General features: G+C 46.6%; 1 protein-coding gene across 5 annotated transcripts in view; it reads left to right on the top strand.

Annotated features, from left to right (window-relative positions):
* The first annotated feature begins 5538 nt into the window (after nt 1-5538).
* The window catches only part of WASHC2C (WASH complex subunit 2C), a 53426-nt gene continuing 42467 nt past the window's right edge, over nt 5539-16497 (top strand). For 4 of the 5 annotated variants that reach the window (XM_077823007.1, XM_077823005.1, XM_077823003.1 and 1 more), the window contains exons 1-11: nt 5539-5668; nt 7295-7459; nt 9195-9260; nt 10046-10219; nt 10955-11048; nt 11466-11524; nt 12517-12570; nt 13341-13442; nt 14282-14369; nt 15705-15773; nt 16226-16341. In XM_077823007.1, coding sequence (XP_077679133.1) covers nt 5576-5668; nt 7295-7459; nt 9195-9260; nt 10046-10219; nt 10955-11048; nt 11466-11524; nt 12517-12570; nt 13341-13442; nt 14282-14369; nt 15705-15773; nt 16226-16341 — 1080 coding nt within the window. In that variant the 5' untranslated portion in view covers nt 5539-5575. The remainder of the gene's footprint in view (nt 5669-7294; nt 7460-9194; nt 9261-10045; nt 10220-10954; nt 11049-11465; nt 11525-12516; nt 12571-13340; nt 13443-14281; nt 14370-15704; nt 15774-16225; nt 16342-16497) is intronic. The other variant, XM_077823004.1, reaches the window with a different exon arrangement.

The raw sequence follows: 16497 nt of genomic DNA, 5'->3' as shown, positions 1-16497 counted from the left end.
TTGGGCCCCACACTACAAGAAGGATGTGGAAAAATTGGAAAACATCCAGCGGAGGGCAACAAAAATAGTTATGGACATGGATTATGGAACACATGACTTATGAGGAGAGGCTGAGGGAACTGGGCTTGTTTAGTCTGCAGAAGAGAAGAATGAGGGGGGATTTGATAGCTGCTTTCAACTACCTGAAAGGGGGTTCCAAAGAGGATGGATCTAGACTGTTCTCAGTGGTAGCGGATGACAGAGTGAGGAATAATGGTCTCAAGTTGCAGTGGGGGAGATTTAGGTTGGATATTAGGAAAAACTTTTTCACTAGGAGGGTGCTGAAACACTGGAATGTGTTACCTAGGGAGGTGGTGGAATCTCCTCTCTTAGAAGTTTTTAAGGTCAGACTTGACAAAGCCCTGGCTGGGATGATTTAGTTGGGGATTGGTCCTGGTTGGAGTAGATGACCTCCTGAGGTCCCTTCCAACCCTGATATTCTATGATTCTATGATTCTGTGATGTGTCTAGCTTTACATTCTTGTTTGCACAAAGTATTATTGTGAAATCAATGGGAGTTTTCCCCGATTAAAGGACTGTGTAAAAGCTGAGCAAGGACTTGAGGATTTGGGCCATTTAATATATTAGTAATAATATTTATATGGCACTGAACGTCTTCATATCTAGGCACCATGTTCCATTGATGCACAGTGTTGTGCAGCATACCCACCACCATAACTAGCTCATGGACCTTCTCCTGCTGCACTGGAATCTTGTCTCTTGTATGGCATAGGATTTCAAACATGCATTTCAAGGGCCCTGAGTGTTTCCTTGATCATTCTCCCTAGTTATTCAAATGCTTGCTGTCCAGGAACTGCAGGATTGGGTTAATCAAATAGAGGTACAGCACACAGGCTAAGCAGCAAGGCATGTTAAGGAAAAGAGTCAACATCTCTGGAAAAAGATATAGGGTTGCCAGGTGTCCAATTTTTGACTGGAACACCCAGTTAAAAAGGGACCCTGTCGGCTCCAGTCAGCACTGCTGACCGGGCCATTAAAAATCCGGTCAGCGGCGTAGCAGGGCTAAGACAGGCTCCCTGCCAGTGGGAGCTGCGGGGGTGGCGCATACTGACGGGGCAGTGCGCAGAGCTGCCTGGCCGCGCCTCCACATAAGAACCAGAGTGGGGACATGACATTGCTTCTGGGAACCACCTGAGGAAAGCACCACCCGGAGCCTGCCCCCCTCCCAAACCCCTGCCCCAGCCCTGATCCCCCTCTCACCTCTGAACCCCTCAGTCCCAGCCTGGAGCCCCCTGGCCCCATCCTAGAGCCTGCACCCCAAACTGGAGCCCTCACCCCCTCCCGCATCCCAACCCACTGCCTCAATCTGAATCCTTCTCTCGCACCCTGAACTCCTCATTTTTGGCCACACCCTGGAGCCTACACCCCCAGCCGGAGCCCTCACCCCTTCCGCACCCCAACCCCCTGAGCCAGGGTGGGGAGAGTGAGTGACAGAGGGAGGGGGGATGGAGTAAAGGGGGGGCGCTTTGGAGATGGGGTAGGGCCTAAGGGAAGGGGCGGGGTGGCGGAGGAGGGGCGGGACAGAGGGCATTCAGTTTTCTGTGTGTAGAAACTAGGCAACCCTAAACAGACGTGCACCTGTGCAAGGGAGAGTGTGGACACTGCCACTTAGCCAAGTGTGTTTTTTCTCTCCGAGTGCTTAGTCCTGGGGAGGGTTTGTTCTGGGTTGGGAGGGCCATGCTGTGGTAATTGGGCCTACAAATTTACCTTTATTGTAAGCTCAACTGTAAAAAGTGATTGAAAGTTCATAAGTTGTCACACTGACCGGTTATATAAAATCATTTAAGAAAAGCTGTATGAAGGAGTCAGAAAGACTGAATTAATTTAAACAGAAAGGGTTTTACTGGTATAATTCAAGGACTGTGTTAAGATCATGCCTAGCAAACAAGAATAGCGTGAGACCAGAAGTCAATGAACCAAAATTGGCGTGTCAGAAATTAGGCCTAACCTATGGACAAAGTAATGAGGGGATGGCCTAATCTACCTGTCACTCCCTTTGGGGTCCTACAAGAAAGGCTCTGGGGGGCAGGCTGGCTACCATGAGCCTGGCTGACTGAAAGACAAAAGGGGAGGAACTGAGCATCACTTTATGGTTGCCACCCCCACTGTCTCATGGGACCCTGGACTGTCTTCATCCTGATCGTGAGAGATGTCCTGACCAGACTGGGCCAGAGAGAGGGACCCAGGTGACACCATCACCTCCACTAAATCCTGGCTAAATCCTGAACACCAGCAGGGATGTGAGACATTATCTATACACGCATGCTTCCTCCAGTGTGTCCTTTTTCCTTCTGTCTAGTAAGAGTCTGGCTTAGCTGGCCAAGACTGTACACATTGCAACACTGCTGTGAGCCTGTGACCAGAAAGAGGCAACTAAAAGCTATGCCCTAAACAGCCTGGTGCTGGTACAAGTTTGCCAGGTCTTGGAGCGGTGATAAGACGGTGTGCTGTGTCCCACGTTTCTCCAGCAGTGAGAGTCAACACCAGAGTCAGAAGCTGCATTTCTGTCTTTGCTGTTCTTTCCTCTCCCCTTTTGTGTGGGTTCATCTTAAAGGAAGCAGGATCAGACATTAACAACAGCAGCTCCAGTCCATCTCAACTAACTTCTTCTCAATTCCCATGAAGGACAGTTTTTACCACCTAAAAGACTATCAAACAAGGAAATTTTCTGTATAAAATTTTTCTCCAGCTAAATGGAAAGGGAACAAGGGATGTCGTTAAAACGAAAGCCTTTATGTAGTACTTTATATTCCAAATGCCTTAACTGTTTATCTTTCTTTTCTGTATCTGTAAGAAAAAGTTAAAAAGATTTTTCAAAGTGCATTTGCCATGTATACCAAACTCTGAAACTTGTTTATTTAATGGTGGACAGTTTTGGGTAATGTAAAGACCTTTGATGCTTTGGGCCCCTTTATTCCATCTAAATTAATACAACAGCCAGCACACCTAAGCCAGATTTTCAAAGGAGTTCAGTATGCTGAGCTACTTTACAGATCTGCAGAAAGAAAAGGAGTACTTGTGGCACCTTAGAGACTAACCAATTTATTTGAGCATAAGCTTTCGTGAGCTGCAGCTCACTTCATCGGATGCATACTGGGGAAAGTGTAGCAGATCTTTTTATATACACACAAAGCATGAAAAAATACCTCCCCCCACCCACTCTCCTGCTGGTAATAGCTTATCTAAAGTGATCCCTCTCCTTACAATGTGTATGATAATCAAGTTGGGCCATTTCCAGCACAAATCCAGGTTTTCTCATCCCCCCCCCCCCCCCAAACACACACACAAACCCACTCTCCTGCTGGTAATAGCTTATCTAAAGTGACCACTCTCCTTACAATGTGTATGATAATCAAAGTGGGCCATTTCCAGCACAAATCCAGGGTTTAACAAGAACGTCGGGGGGGGGGGGGGTAGGAAAAAACAAGGGGAAATAGGTTACCTTGCATAATGACTTAGCCACTCCCAGTCTCTATTCAAGCCTAAATTAATTGTATCCAATTTGCAAATGAATTCCAATTCAACAGTTTCTCGCTGGAGTCTGGATTTGAAGTTTTTTTTTTAACCTGTCATTTTACAGATCTGGCCATTAATTTTGGTGCCTAAATGGGAGCTGAGTGTTTAGGAACCTCTGGCCCTAATTCTAGTTTAGGTACTGAGCACTTCTACTAGTTGTTTTCTAAATACTTGCAATTCTGTGGCAGGGAAAACAGCCAAGAATCTCCATGCTGAGTCCGCTCAGTCTCTCAGACCTCAAAGCTGTAAGGAAGCCCAGTAGATTACTAAGTGGCGGGACATGGGTATGCTGTTGGCTAATATAGAAGTGTTGCCAGGCTTGGAGTCCTGGAATGAAATGGGATCACCTTGTTCAATGTGTGTTAAACATCCCAACCCACTGGCTGGATCATACAGGACATGAGTCTAGTGCAGCTGTCAGCTATTGACCGATGCGAAGGCCATGAGGATCAATGGGAGTCTTTCTTTCCTGTGACTTCAGGGGGTTTGGGGATAGGCCATGCATACTGTATGCTGCAGAGGACCATCCTGGCCTGGGGGTAAGGTGGGGACGACGGACTGCAGGACACCAAACAGACCTGATCTCTAGGATTTTGTGTATTTCCCTGCTAAACAGGGCTCTGGCTCCCCCTGCCATTAACAAAACCTCTAGCTGCTGAATCCGCCTGAACACCCACCTGGTGCCTGGCCTCCCTGCTGTCCTTGTGTCCCTCTAGCGGGATGAGAGAGCCCTGGAGGGGCTGTAGGGTGACCAGGTGTCCGGTTTTCAACCGGAAAACCTGGTCGAAAAGGGACCCTAGCGGCTTCGGTCAGCACCGCTGACAGGGCCGTTAAAAGTCCAGTCTGCAGTGCTGCGGCACTAAGGCAGGCTAGTCCCTACCCGTACTGGCTGGCACTGCACTGCACCCCAGAAAAGGCCAGCAGGTCGGCTCCTGTGGGGGGGAGGACAGGGCTCTGCACCCTGCCCCTGCCCTGAGCACTGGCTCTGCATGTCTGTTGGCTGGGAACCAGCCAATGGGAGCTGGGGGGCGGGGCCTGCAGGCAACAGTGGCACATGGAGCCTCTTGGCCCCCCTGCCTAGGACCCAGACCTGATGGTTGGTTCTGGGGCACAAGCAGTGCGGTGCTAGGACAGGCAGACAACTTGCCTTAGCCCCCTTGCTGCGCCGCTGACCGGTAGCCACCTGATGTAAGCCCACGCCCCAACGCTGAGCCCCTGCCCCAGGCCTGAGCCCCCGCAAACCCAGAGCACCCTCCTGCACCAAACCCCTCATCCCCAGCCCCACCCCAGAGCCTGCACCCGCAGCTGAAGCCCTCATCCCCTCCCGCACCCCAAATGCCTGCCCCAGCCTGGAGCCCCCTCCCACACCCTGAACCTGACATTTCTAGACCCACCCTGGTTAGAGCCCTCACCCCTCCTGCCCCCCAACCCCCTGCCCCAGCCCAGTGAAAGGGAGGGAGGGAAAATGCAGTAAGTGGGGGGGGGGGGTGGAGCCTCAGGGAAGGGGCGGGGCTAGGGTGCTCGGTTTTGTGTGACTAGAAAGTTGGCAACCCTAAGGGGCTGGGATGTGCCAGGTGAAAGAGCCCAGGTGAGTGATCCCAGGTGGGAGGTGAACGCAGGGGGTGGATCAAGCCCGGTAGTCTGCAAGGTGTCAGTAATCCCCGATGTGGGGGAGGGGGAGAATCAGTCCTAGCTGGAGGGTCTGGGGTGGATAAGCCCCTGTGGGAGAGGAGGGCAGGGTGGGTGCAGTGAGCCCGGCGGGGGCAGGGTAAGTGAGCCCGGCGGGGGCGGGGCCAGTGACGAAGGAGGCGGATCAGTGAGCCCGGCGGGGGGAGGGGCGGGATTAGTGACCCCGGGGGCGGGGCTGAGTTGAAGCGCGTCCGTCCAGTATCCGGACGCAGCGGGGTCCCGTGGCGGGCGGGTCACGTGATCGGGCTCAGCTGATGGCCAGCCGGGCGGGCTGACAGGGGCAGGGCGCAGGCGCTGCCCGGGCTCCACCATGGAGCGCGCGGACCCGGTCTGGGAGCGGGCCTGGGCCCTGGACGAGATCCGCAAGGGCAGCCAGAGCTGGTCGCTGGCCGCGGACGCCGGGGTGAGCGTTGGGCGGCGGCGGCTCGGCGCCATGGGCGCGGCTCCCGGGGGGCTGGCGGCGGGGGTTAAGGGAGGTGACTGGTGAGGGGAGGCGGGGGGCTGGTAGGTTGAGGTGAAGCGGGTGGCTGATGAAGGGAGCTATAGGGGAGGTGGGGGCGAAGGGGGTGGCTGGCGAGCGAGAGGTGAAGGGAGCTATGGGAGAAAGTGGGGGGCTGGCAGGGGGTGGCTGGTGAGGGAGAGGTGAAGAGAGCTATGGGGACTGGTGGGGGTCTGGCAGGGGTGGTGAAGGGAGCTATGGAGGCTGGGAGTGAAGGGATGGCTGGTGAGGGAGAGGTGAAGGGAGCTATGGGAGAGATGGAGGAGATGGTGGGATGGCTGGCAGGGGGGCTGGCAGGGGGAGGTGAAGGGAGCTGGGGGGGGGTAGTGAGAGGTTGTGGGGGAGGTGATTCCCCAGGTGGACTTGCTCTCAGCCTCTGGACCCTCCTTAGCCTCTCCAGGCACCCACATCCCTCTCCCCATGCTGCAGCTGCACCAGGGGGCCGTTCCCTAGGTGTTTCTCATTGCTCACCGATGGGGGCCAAGCCTGCTTCTTACTGGCCCCCTGTGAAGGGGGCCAGGGTCCTCAGGCAGCCTGTATCCCCCTTTAGCGGGTGCAGTCAAGAGGGTCTTGGCAGTTGGGAGCAGTGGGGTGCTTGTGGTGGGGGCAGGGCCCAAGGGCTGAGCCAGCTGTGTTCCCCAAAGCTAGCTGCAAAAGTAGGGGTAGGCTCATGGATGGGGGGGGTCATATGCAAGCTGGCAGTGGGGCTCTTTGGGCAGCTGCCTCTAATGAGGGGTGTGTTTCTCCTATGCTGTGCGGATTCTTGAATATATGGACCCCACTCTGCAGTCTGGAAACCCAAACATGGCACTCGGGTGCTAGTTCCCAAGAGCTGGTGAATCCCTCCCCTTTCCAGAAGTACAAACAGAAAATGAAACTGATCTTGCTCTCCACACTGAGGGCCACTTTCCCTGTGGATGGGGGAGGGGCAACCCACAGATGTCCTGAGAGCTCTAGAATTTTCCATCTCCCCATTACCCTACTCACCCTAGTCCCCTCTGTGACTTTCTCTCCCTCCTATCTGTTTAGTGCATGTACCAGTAGTGACAGGTTCAGCATTAATTACCTTCAGAAATTTCTCAGGTTGGCAGCACACCTAGGATGGTGCTGTTGAAAGCTGCCATCCTGGGGTTTGCCCTCACTTTCCCATGTCACATCGAGTCCTCATGGAATCATAGTGTGACTAGGGCCTGGTGGGGATGCCATGGTGAAAAGAGAGGGATGTGATGCCACTTTAAATCCAACCCCTCAGCAAATCAGTGGTGGTTTCTGCTATTTTAATACTCTTATTTTATGAGCTGACCCTGTGTGAACTGCAAAAAATAAACCACAAAAATAATGGGGTGGGGCGGGGGGAAGTCACAAGAACAATTAGAGTATTAGTGACTTGAGTCAGGAGTTCTCCAGTCTAAAATATCTTTTTTGTCACTTTCCTGTTTTTAATTCACTTGAATGAATTGCTGTGGCCTTTTTATTGTGACTAAAGTTATCTGAAATTCAACACCACTCTCTTATGTGTTTTGTAAATAGCTTCTTCATTTTCTGCAAGAGTTTTCCCAGCAGACCATCTCCAGGACGCATGAAATTAAAAAACAAGTAGACGGACTGATTCATGAAACCAAAGCCACAGACTGTCGCCTACATAATGTCTTCAGTGACTTTCTTATGTTGTCCAACACGCAGTTCATTGAAAATGTGAGTGCACCAGGATCTAACAGGCTTAGAAGCAAGTGATACAGTTTGGAGTATGTTAAAATAGAGAGCATTTCTCCTAGATCTCTATTGTTTGATCATTTTTGTTTGGCAACCCTGTAACTATTGGTGGGGTGATGTATTGTTTCTGAAGATTTTGTCTGTTCAGAAGTCACTTCTCTAAATTATGCCAGAAATACTAGGCAAGTTTGTGGTTCTGGTTTCTTTACACTGTATTTACTGTTACGGAATGACACTATTGGTGATCGCAGATGTGAACATCAGTGTTTCAGTACAGTAAGAAGTTGGATGTGAAAAATGTTGGCGTTACACACTTAACTACTAAGTGAGTAATGCTATAACAATGAATCGCTTTAATTTCTTTAGACATTCTGAAGTGCTCTGCACGCTGGCAGATATTTTGCCTTGATCAACATTGTACTCAGATTGTGCTTGGCTTACATAAAGCAGAAATACTTTTTTACTGTAAGGGCCTTTGTACAGGGACAAAGCAGTGGAGAATCAGGCCCTGGGCATCTTTAGATACTGTGATACCTAGCTGTGTTGTGCTGCATCATAATGCTGCTGTGTAAGACATTTAAAAGATGATATTGTGGGTGCTCAATGTATTTGAAAATGTGGTCCAAGTTGTCTCAAGTTGGTTGCCCAAAAGTTGAAGTACTCTGAATCGGGGGCTGCTTCTAATACCTTTGGCCTAAACTTTTCTGTGCTTCAGTTACTAATCTGCGAACCAGTTTAACATCTTACCAGATGTTCGTAGCTAGGTTTGGCAAGCTGGTCAATTGACCGTCCCTTATTTGACCATGGTCATGTATTCCAGCAAGTGTCCTGATGTAGGCAGCAGCCTACCTTTTTGATTGCATCATCAGTGCACATGGTGGTTTACAAAGCACATTAAATAAGTAAAGACAGTCTTTGCCTGAAGAATTTACAGTCTAAAATAACTACACAAATGTGCAAAAATTAATTCAGAAGAGAGTGGGGGAGGGAGAGGAAGGTTCAGTCATTAAAATTCCTTTCCCAACACAGAGAGAAAAGATTTAACTTAATTTTTCTTTTCTTTTTTGTAATGTTCAGTCTTGAATCAGTTCACATTTAAATGCTAAGCTGACGTTGTTTAAAAAAAAGGTAATAATGATCACTCCTGTTTTTAGAACTTCACCTTATTGTGTGTTACATTTTTCTGAGTTAAAGTAAATCAGTTAAGTAACTTGTTTTTTTGTAATTAGGCATAAGTCTCTAAGGCTAAGCCTATTGGAGACCATAAAGTCTTACTCTTTTGTTACTGTTCTAATAAATTAGTGCTTTAAAATATTTGACCATTTGTGATGTTTGATCTGTCAATTTACTAGTTATTTTTGGAACAGTCAAATGCCCAACCCTATTCATAAAATGGTTTTGCGATTCACCTATGAAAGGTGCTACAGGAGTACAAAATATTTTCAACTAAACTGTAGAAAAAATGCCCAGTCTTCTAATCATGCTAAATTAATACGTGTGTTTTTTAAATAAATGCATTAGACAGTTCTAAAATAGCATCATGCTGAATCTCTCAGATGTAAATGATCATATTGTTTGTCTATTTCCTGGAAAAGTAGTGGGAATAGAGTCTCAATATGTTAATGAATTTTTCTATACCTTGTGGGCAGTATCTGATTTTTTCATCATCTGCAGCAGAACATTATATTAATTTGAATCAATTCTCTTGGATCCATAGAGAGTATATGATGAAGAAGTGGAAGAACCTATTCCCAAAGCTGAAGTAGGAGACAAAGCAGAACAGGTTAGATGACTTATATTATTACGAGTGATGACACTGTGTTTGGAGCTGTGGAAAACATAGAAGAAGACACAAGTTTTTGGGTTTTTTTGCTTTTTTTTTACTCTCAGGCACTTGCAACTTACAGGCTGAATCTTGTTTACGTTACTCTTGCCAGTCCACCTGTTGGATGACTTGAGTCTCACAACCCTAAAAACTCAGGAGCACTATTGAGGACTACTGGTGTATCGTGACTTCAAGCCCAGTGTCTTGTGTCCAGTAGCCAAGCTTAAATTCTAGTTTTCTAAGTGCGACACATAATTGTAGCAAAAGAGGCAGGGGGCTAAACACTCTTCACAAATCCTGGAGTTGTGACTAGACACAGGATTGTGCCTGGAATCCTGTAATGGTGCAAAGCCAGGAAGTCTTTTCTTCATTTGGTAATTAAATGCACTTGGAAGCTAAAAGATCTCTTGTATTTTGGGGTTGGTAAAATGGAATTTAATCTGCGATAGAATCGAATACATCTTTTCATCAGTTTTAAGCTTACCAAAGTAGTTTTTGTCATTTTAACTACAGTGAAACAGCTCTGTTGAGAGACCGCAATTTTCAGTCTCACTGCTATGACATAGTTGAACCCACCATCAGAGGTGGAAACCATACCTCTATGCCACCAAGGGATCTTGAAGGTAGCTGTATTGAGAGTGGGCTCAATGCTGATTTGGAGCTAACCTCCTGCAGTTATGTTTGACAGTGAAAATGACTTTGACTAAAACTAAACAGAAATACGGTGTTTCTGTTATTTAAAGGAGAAAACCCGGGAGCAAAAAGAAGCAGATTTGATTCCTAAAATCCAGGAAGCGGTGAACTATGGGTTGCAAGTGCTGGACAGTGCGTTTGAGCAGCTGGACATCAAAGCAGGCAATTCAGACTCTGAAGAGGAAGAAACTAATGAAAGGGTAGAACTAATACTGGAGCCAAAGGTAAAGAAACCTGACTTTGGGGAGCACTGGGCTTGAATCTTATCTCATGTACACCAGTGCAGGCTGGGAGCAATACCAGCCACGTTGGTTATGTTGGTGTAAAACTGATACAGGTTGCATCAGAATTGGGCCCATTGTTTGGGGCTGAAGTGGCGGGCAGCAGCGCCCCTTGCTGAGCTATCTCTGGGGTTGTGTAACTAGCTCTTATGTCTTAGAGCCAACCAGATAGTAGTTGTATGTACTTGCAAAGAGTACATAGAAAAAGGCCCTGTGCCCTTTTCTGTGGGTTTTCTGGTGCATGTTGAAATACAAGGGGGTAGTTCATATTGATGGGTTTGGGAGGGGGCACATTCAGTTTTGTGTGAGGAGGCGGTCTTAATGAATGTGAACTCTCTCTCTCTTTTTTTTTTTATTGAGTCCCTTTATGGGGTTCAAAGACAGTTTAATTGATATAGACACGATCTCCATTGGACCAGCGAATAACAGCCCTAACCATCAATTTTAGACCCAGGACTCCAACCTAATACTTGTATTCTTCCAGTCTTCACAAGCATTATTCAGCACCTGATTCGGAACTGAAAACTGTTTTGGGACTAATGGTCTGCATAGTGTTGGGGTCTTTAGAGGGGAAAAAAAAAAAAAAAGTGCGGTATTGTTTTGAAATAGGAACTGTAAAGTGTCTTCTCCATGGCATAGAGATATAAACAAAACCCAACCCTCTTTGTCTCTTTACAGGATCTCTATATTGATAGGCCTTTACCTTATTTAATTGGCTCCCAGCTGTTCATGGAACGTGATGATGTTGGGCTGGGGGATTTCTCTAGCGAAGGTTTGTGCGGGCATTGGCCTTATTTATGTTGGTAACTAGTTCCTGGCTTATTGCTTTGGCTCATGTTGAAGTGAATGGCATGGATTATGTTGTGTGTTGGTGATTTTGGTGACTGATGTACTAAGGGGGGCGTGCATGCACCATATTAGGTACCTGCTAAGAGCTTAATGTTACAGTGAACTGGCCAAGCTTAATGTGACTTAGTGCTCAGTGCTTACAAGATCTGAGGTTTGTGGGCATGGAATGGAGGGATTATCATAACCTGTGCTTTTCAAACCAATCTCTCCTTTACACAGTGTTTAATTCTCCATTTACGATGCTGTAGGGTAGATGTCTGTGTTCTGGAGGCTGGAAAGCTGCATGTGTCACTGTGCTGTCTGAACTGAGCTCTCTTTTCTGTTTGTCATTTTTGAATAGAAGGGTCAGTAGACAGTGATCGTGGGAGTGTAATTGACAGTGAAGAAAACGATGAAGAGGTAAGAGGAGAAGATAACTGTCTGTTTAAGCTCGTTGGGGCAGGGGCTATCTTTGTTCTGTTTGTACAACACCTAGCATAGTGGGGTTCTGGTCCATGACTGGAGCTCCTAGGTGCTATGATGATACAAATAATTTTTTGCATAAACACTTGGGCTTCTTGATTATGTGATTATATGATGGCCTCATTATTTAGAATGACATTTTCCACTCCAGCATTACTAAAGGGTCAAATCTTTTTTTTTTAAATTGTATATTTTACCTGTGATGCAAGTATTTCACATTGCTGTTCTTGTGCGATAATTTTTCCTGAAACAAAATCTTTTCAATAGAGCAATAAAGAGACAATAGTTCTAATTGTGCTGCCTATATTGAGCCATGCATATTTGGCTGAAGTATTTTCAGTCTAATTTTCTGTCATTTCAACAATAAGTGATTAGATTTTCCCATGGCTTCCCACGAGCTGCAGGTATATGCAATGACCCAGTATGGTGACAAGATGAGCAACAGAAACCCCATTCACTGCTTACTCTGTAAACCTGCTTGTCTCTGATTATGGTGAACCATAACTTGTGGTTTTATACATTTACTGTATCACAGCTTTTGCATCTGACAAGCTATGTCTGTAATGTGTACATTACATGCACCAGCTGTGTGCTAATTAGTGGAAGCATACTCTCTGCTCCTGAAAAAGTTTTGCTTTCTGCATTTTGTAAGACTTGAGCTTTCCTTCTGAGCCAGACTAAAACTCCTATTAAAATATGTTGAACATTTTTCTGAAACAAAGCCTTAAAAACTCTTGTGCATCAGTCATGGTCTGTAGTGCCTAGTTATTAGACTGCTGGGTTCAGTGACAGAAAGCAAGCCGAAGAGGTGCAATAGGCTGTTTTGGTGGTCAGAACTGCTGCAGGCATGGAATTTTAAAGCGTTCAACCTTAGGCACATAGCATGACTGTGTGCATTGTCTGTTTATCAAATTGCTTTTGCATTCTAGGAATCAGATGATGAATTTGGAAACCCAAGTGAGGACGATCAAAAGCCAGTAAGGGCAAGTACTGTGGAATGGAACAAAAGGCTGTCTGATGTTTAAATCAAGATTGGGTGCTTTTCTGAAAGACCTGCTCTAGGACTTACTTTGGGGAAGTTCTTTGGCCTGCGTTAGAGGCCAGACTAGATAATCACAGTAGTCCCTTCTGGCCTGGGAATCGATGTATCTATGTGCTGTACACAATGGAGATGCAAGGGAGAGGAGATAGATAGGATTTTGTAGGGACAGCTGGTCAAAGTCTAGGTTAAAACACGAATCGTGTCATCTTTCAGATATCTTGTTTGTGTGCTCAGCATGTTTGGACCCAATGGCCCTTGGTTTGGGGGTGGGGTGGTGTGTGGGTGAATGCTTTAAAAATGAAGTAAAGCCCACTTGCAGTTCAAGTCTAAACCTTCAGAAATGCACAATGTCACAGATAAAACAGAAAAGGCAAAGTAGATAGGGGATGAAGCAGAAGGGAAGCTGGAAGGTAGAAACAGAGGTGGGAGGGGTATATGTGTAATGGTGAGGATACTGTCCTTATGATCAGATTTTTTTGTCATCTCTCTTCCCTTTAGTTAATTGGAGGACCTGTCTGTTCGTGCTGGGCGCAGGGAGAATATGCAGCATTACTTGGGGCTTAGAACACTTCCTTCCCTGTCATCCCTACCCCCCAAAAATCATACCCCGAAAACTAGTTGAATGTTCTTGTAAGCAAATTCAGTTCAGTCCGCTGGCCCTTCTTTTTCTGGCTGTAACAGATAACAATGACTTGTGTTGTTGCTTTTCAGAGAAGGACATTTGTGAGTGATGAGGAGGATGGGTGTGACCTCTTTGGTGACTCTGAAAAAGAGGAAGAGGAGGAAGAGGACTTAGAAGAAAACACAAGGCCGGTAAGGAATGAGGCATAATTCCCTCTTGCGGGTGTGAAGGAATTGAAATACTATCAGTAATGTGAGTAAATGAGCAAGCACAGTGATGGCTAGGAGGTCTCTGGCACGGGGTGTAGCAGAGACTGTTGAGGCTCCCTTCTAGCATTATTGCCTGTTCATGATACCTCTTGGGATGCCAGAGGCCCAGGTTGGCTCCAGAGCCACCTCTGTAGCTGTGCAAAGTAGCTTATTGTGCTCCTACATGCAAATGTTGTCTGTCTCACTCCGGGGACTGCCCAAAAGCAAGGTGGCGGCTTTAAGAATTTTGAAGAAAAGTAGGAAATGGCTTGTGTTCTTGCCTCATGACCCATTAAATTACCTGATATTTTAAACTTGCATAATACTTTCTGTCCTGCAGGATTCCAAAGTGCTTCGCAAACCATTGGCATACAGCCCTATTGAAGCAGTGCTGCCTCTGGTGTGGATCATGGCATCCAATAGGGGAAGGGAAGTGATTAGCTCCGAATATTGGGACGAAACCCTTCCTCTTACACACAATGCTAGGACGTGAGCTCCCTTCCCTAAGGATCTGATCTGAACCCCCTTCCTATCCCATGCGCTAGTGGGGTTGAAACTCTATGGATTAGCCTCAGATGAAGGAAGGGCTGATTGATTCTGCTGGCATCTGTACCTGTGTGTTTACAGGTATCAAACCTGTTGCTTGCGCTGCTAAACTGTCCCCTTGGGTAATGTTCTTATCTCTGCCAGTAAGGGGTGAGCCAAACACTCATTGAGACATAAAATAGGACTTCACTGAAAGGAATACAGTGTTCTCTTCCTTCTCCTTGTTGTACCCTCAGAAAAAGAAAAGACCAACGTCATTTGCAGATGAGCTGGCAGCGCGGATCAAAGGGGATGTGCCTAGCAAACAAGATGAAGAGCAGTCCTGTAAGCTACTCTTTTTAGTACATGTCTGTGGGGAAGTGCTAGGGTCTTGAGGTTGTTTGAGGAGTTCTTTGTAATAGTACAATAGTATTTTCATGTGTGAGTGCGTTTTTCATGAAAGCAAATAGCATGCGTCTGTCCTCTTGCAATCAAGGACAAGTAAATGATATAGACAATGACATTCTAATAACACAGCATTTGACAATGGGGTTCTAAAGGGGTTCTGGCCAGGAGTAGGTATGAATGTCATGTTGGAATTTGTATGGAGAACCAGTAGAGTCCTCCAGTCAGGAATAGGTTAATCCAGCGGTCCCCATCTTTCTTGTGGGAATAGCATATTGCTATTCCCAGAAGACTCTGGCAAGCGCCGGACACCCTGCCGCCAAAATGCCGCTGCTGAAAACCGGCAGTGGGAAGAAGCATTGCCACCAAGAAAACGGCAACGCTTCTCGGCAGCATTTCGGCGGCGGGGTGTCCTGTGGGTGCGCAAAAATGCCCTGGCGGGTGCCATGCCACGGGCCCTGCACTGTGGACCCCTGGGCTAATCACTTCTCCACTTCCCTGCAGATTAGGTCAGGAAGGAGATTCTTGCCTTGTCTGCTCCCCACATGGTGTAAAATTGTGCATTGGTGTATGCGCATTGTTTGGCTGTTTCATCTGACTTAGGGGGAGACACTGGCCACTAGCCTCTTCCCCTTCTGGCTGTTCTAAGAGTGAGAGAAACAAAATATTCTAGTGCTTTAGTATGTTCAGGCTTTTAAATAAGACCTAACCTGTCAATATCACTTGTACTCAGAGAAATTTTCCTTACTGCTGGTGTTAGTCCCACCATAGACTAAGATTGTGAAAGATTTTTGCATCTTTACTCTCGACCATTTAGGCCACTGGTTGTTGTTTTTCTACTTTGCTCAGCTTGAATAGTCAAACTAGATTGGTCCTTTTCATGCTTAATTTGAAAAATGTTCTTGTTTATGAAAATAAATAGAGGCATCTTCCAGATATACCCCCATCAAATATTTTTAAATTAAAATCTTTAATCTGTAAAGTGCCTGACATGTTGGGGCCCTGATATATAAAGTTTAAGTGCTACTGTAATAAAAAATGACAAATTTCTATTCACCTCAAGCTCTGAAAATGTTCACTCAATTGAACAATGGGCATAAAACTAATTTGCAGGGTTGCTTCAGGAAGCTGTGCAATGTAGAAAAATATACAAATGGGCTCTTGTTCTGACTCTCATGTTTTAAGATGCATTTTTAGCAAACTGGCCTCCAGTAATAAATCACAAGAGTAAAGATGAACTCTTTTTAATGACCTCTTCATCTTTTCTTCTCCAAGCTCTGTCAGCAGAAATCAAAACGAAGAAGACTGTGAAAGAAAAGAAGGAAGTTAGAGTTCCATCAGACGGTAGGGCTTCCTCCTCTGCTCTGTAACTTCTGCTTCTAAATTTGTGTGTGGGGGAGAGGGTCAGATCTTCCGGATAAAGTGATATATTCCAGAAACCCCACTTCTGCACTGTATCAATTAGCATCCTTCAGTTTATACGACTGGCAGTAAAGTAGCCTGTGTTCATGTCTGCACCAAGCAAGAGTAGAAGTGGATATAGAGGAAGTTCCTTGCTCACACAGGATCTTACTTGGCTTGGTCTAGTTGCTACAGTGATACGTGTGATGTCAGAACTTCTATAGAATAGACAAAGCTGATTTTTTCTTGTGCATGTATGTCTGTAAAATCAAAACAGGATTGTTACCATGGAGCATGTAGGTTATTTGGCCCCTTCTCTGTGATGCTTCCTGAGAATGCAGAGGAGTAGGCCCAGTTAACAGCTCTCCTGCAGTATGCGTGTGCTTTGTTTCTAGATGACGAGGATGACATCTTCAAACCTCCCAAGCTGACTGATGAAGACTTCTCACCATTTGGTTCGAAGGGTGGCCTTTTCAGTGGTGGGATGGGACTCTTTGACAATGAGGAGGAGGTTAGTTACTGGTGGGGTAGAGGGGCACATGGGTTCTTTCACAGGTGTCCCCCTGAAAAAGGGATTGATGCTGTTGGAAGGTGAGGAGAGAGGAACTCTCAAACTTACCACAACATCTTTCCTGCTTGAGCCACAAACATAATGCTCGAGTGAGGT

The sequence above is a fragment of the Eretmochelys imbricata genome, chromosome 7 (assembly GCF_965152235.1).
Source record: "Eretmochelys imbricata isolate rEreImb1 chromosome 7, rEreImb1.hap1, whole genome shotgun sequence".
In the NCBI taxonomy this organism is placed as follows: Eukaryota; Metazoa; Chordata; order Testudines; family Cheloniidae; genus Eretmochelys; species Eretmochelys imbricata.
The sequence above is the reverse complement of the archived record's forward strand: the minus strand, read 5'-3'. Positions and strand labels throughout refer to the sequence as shown.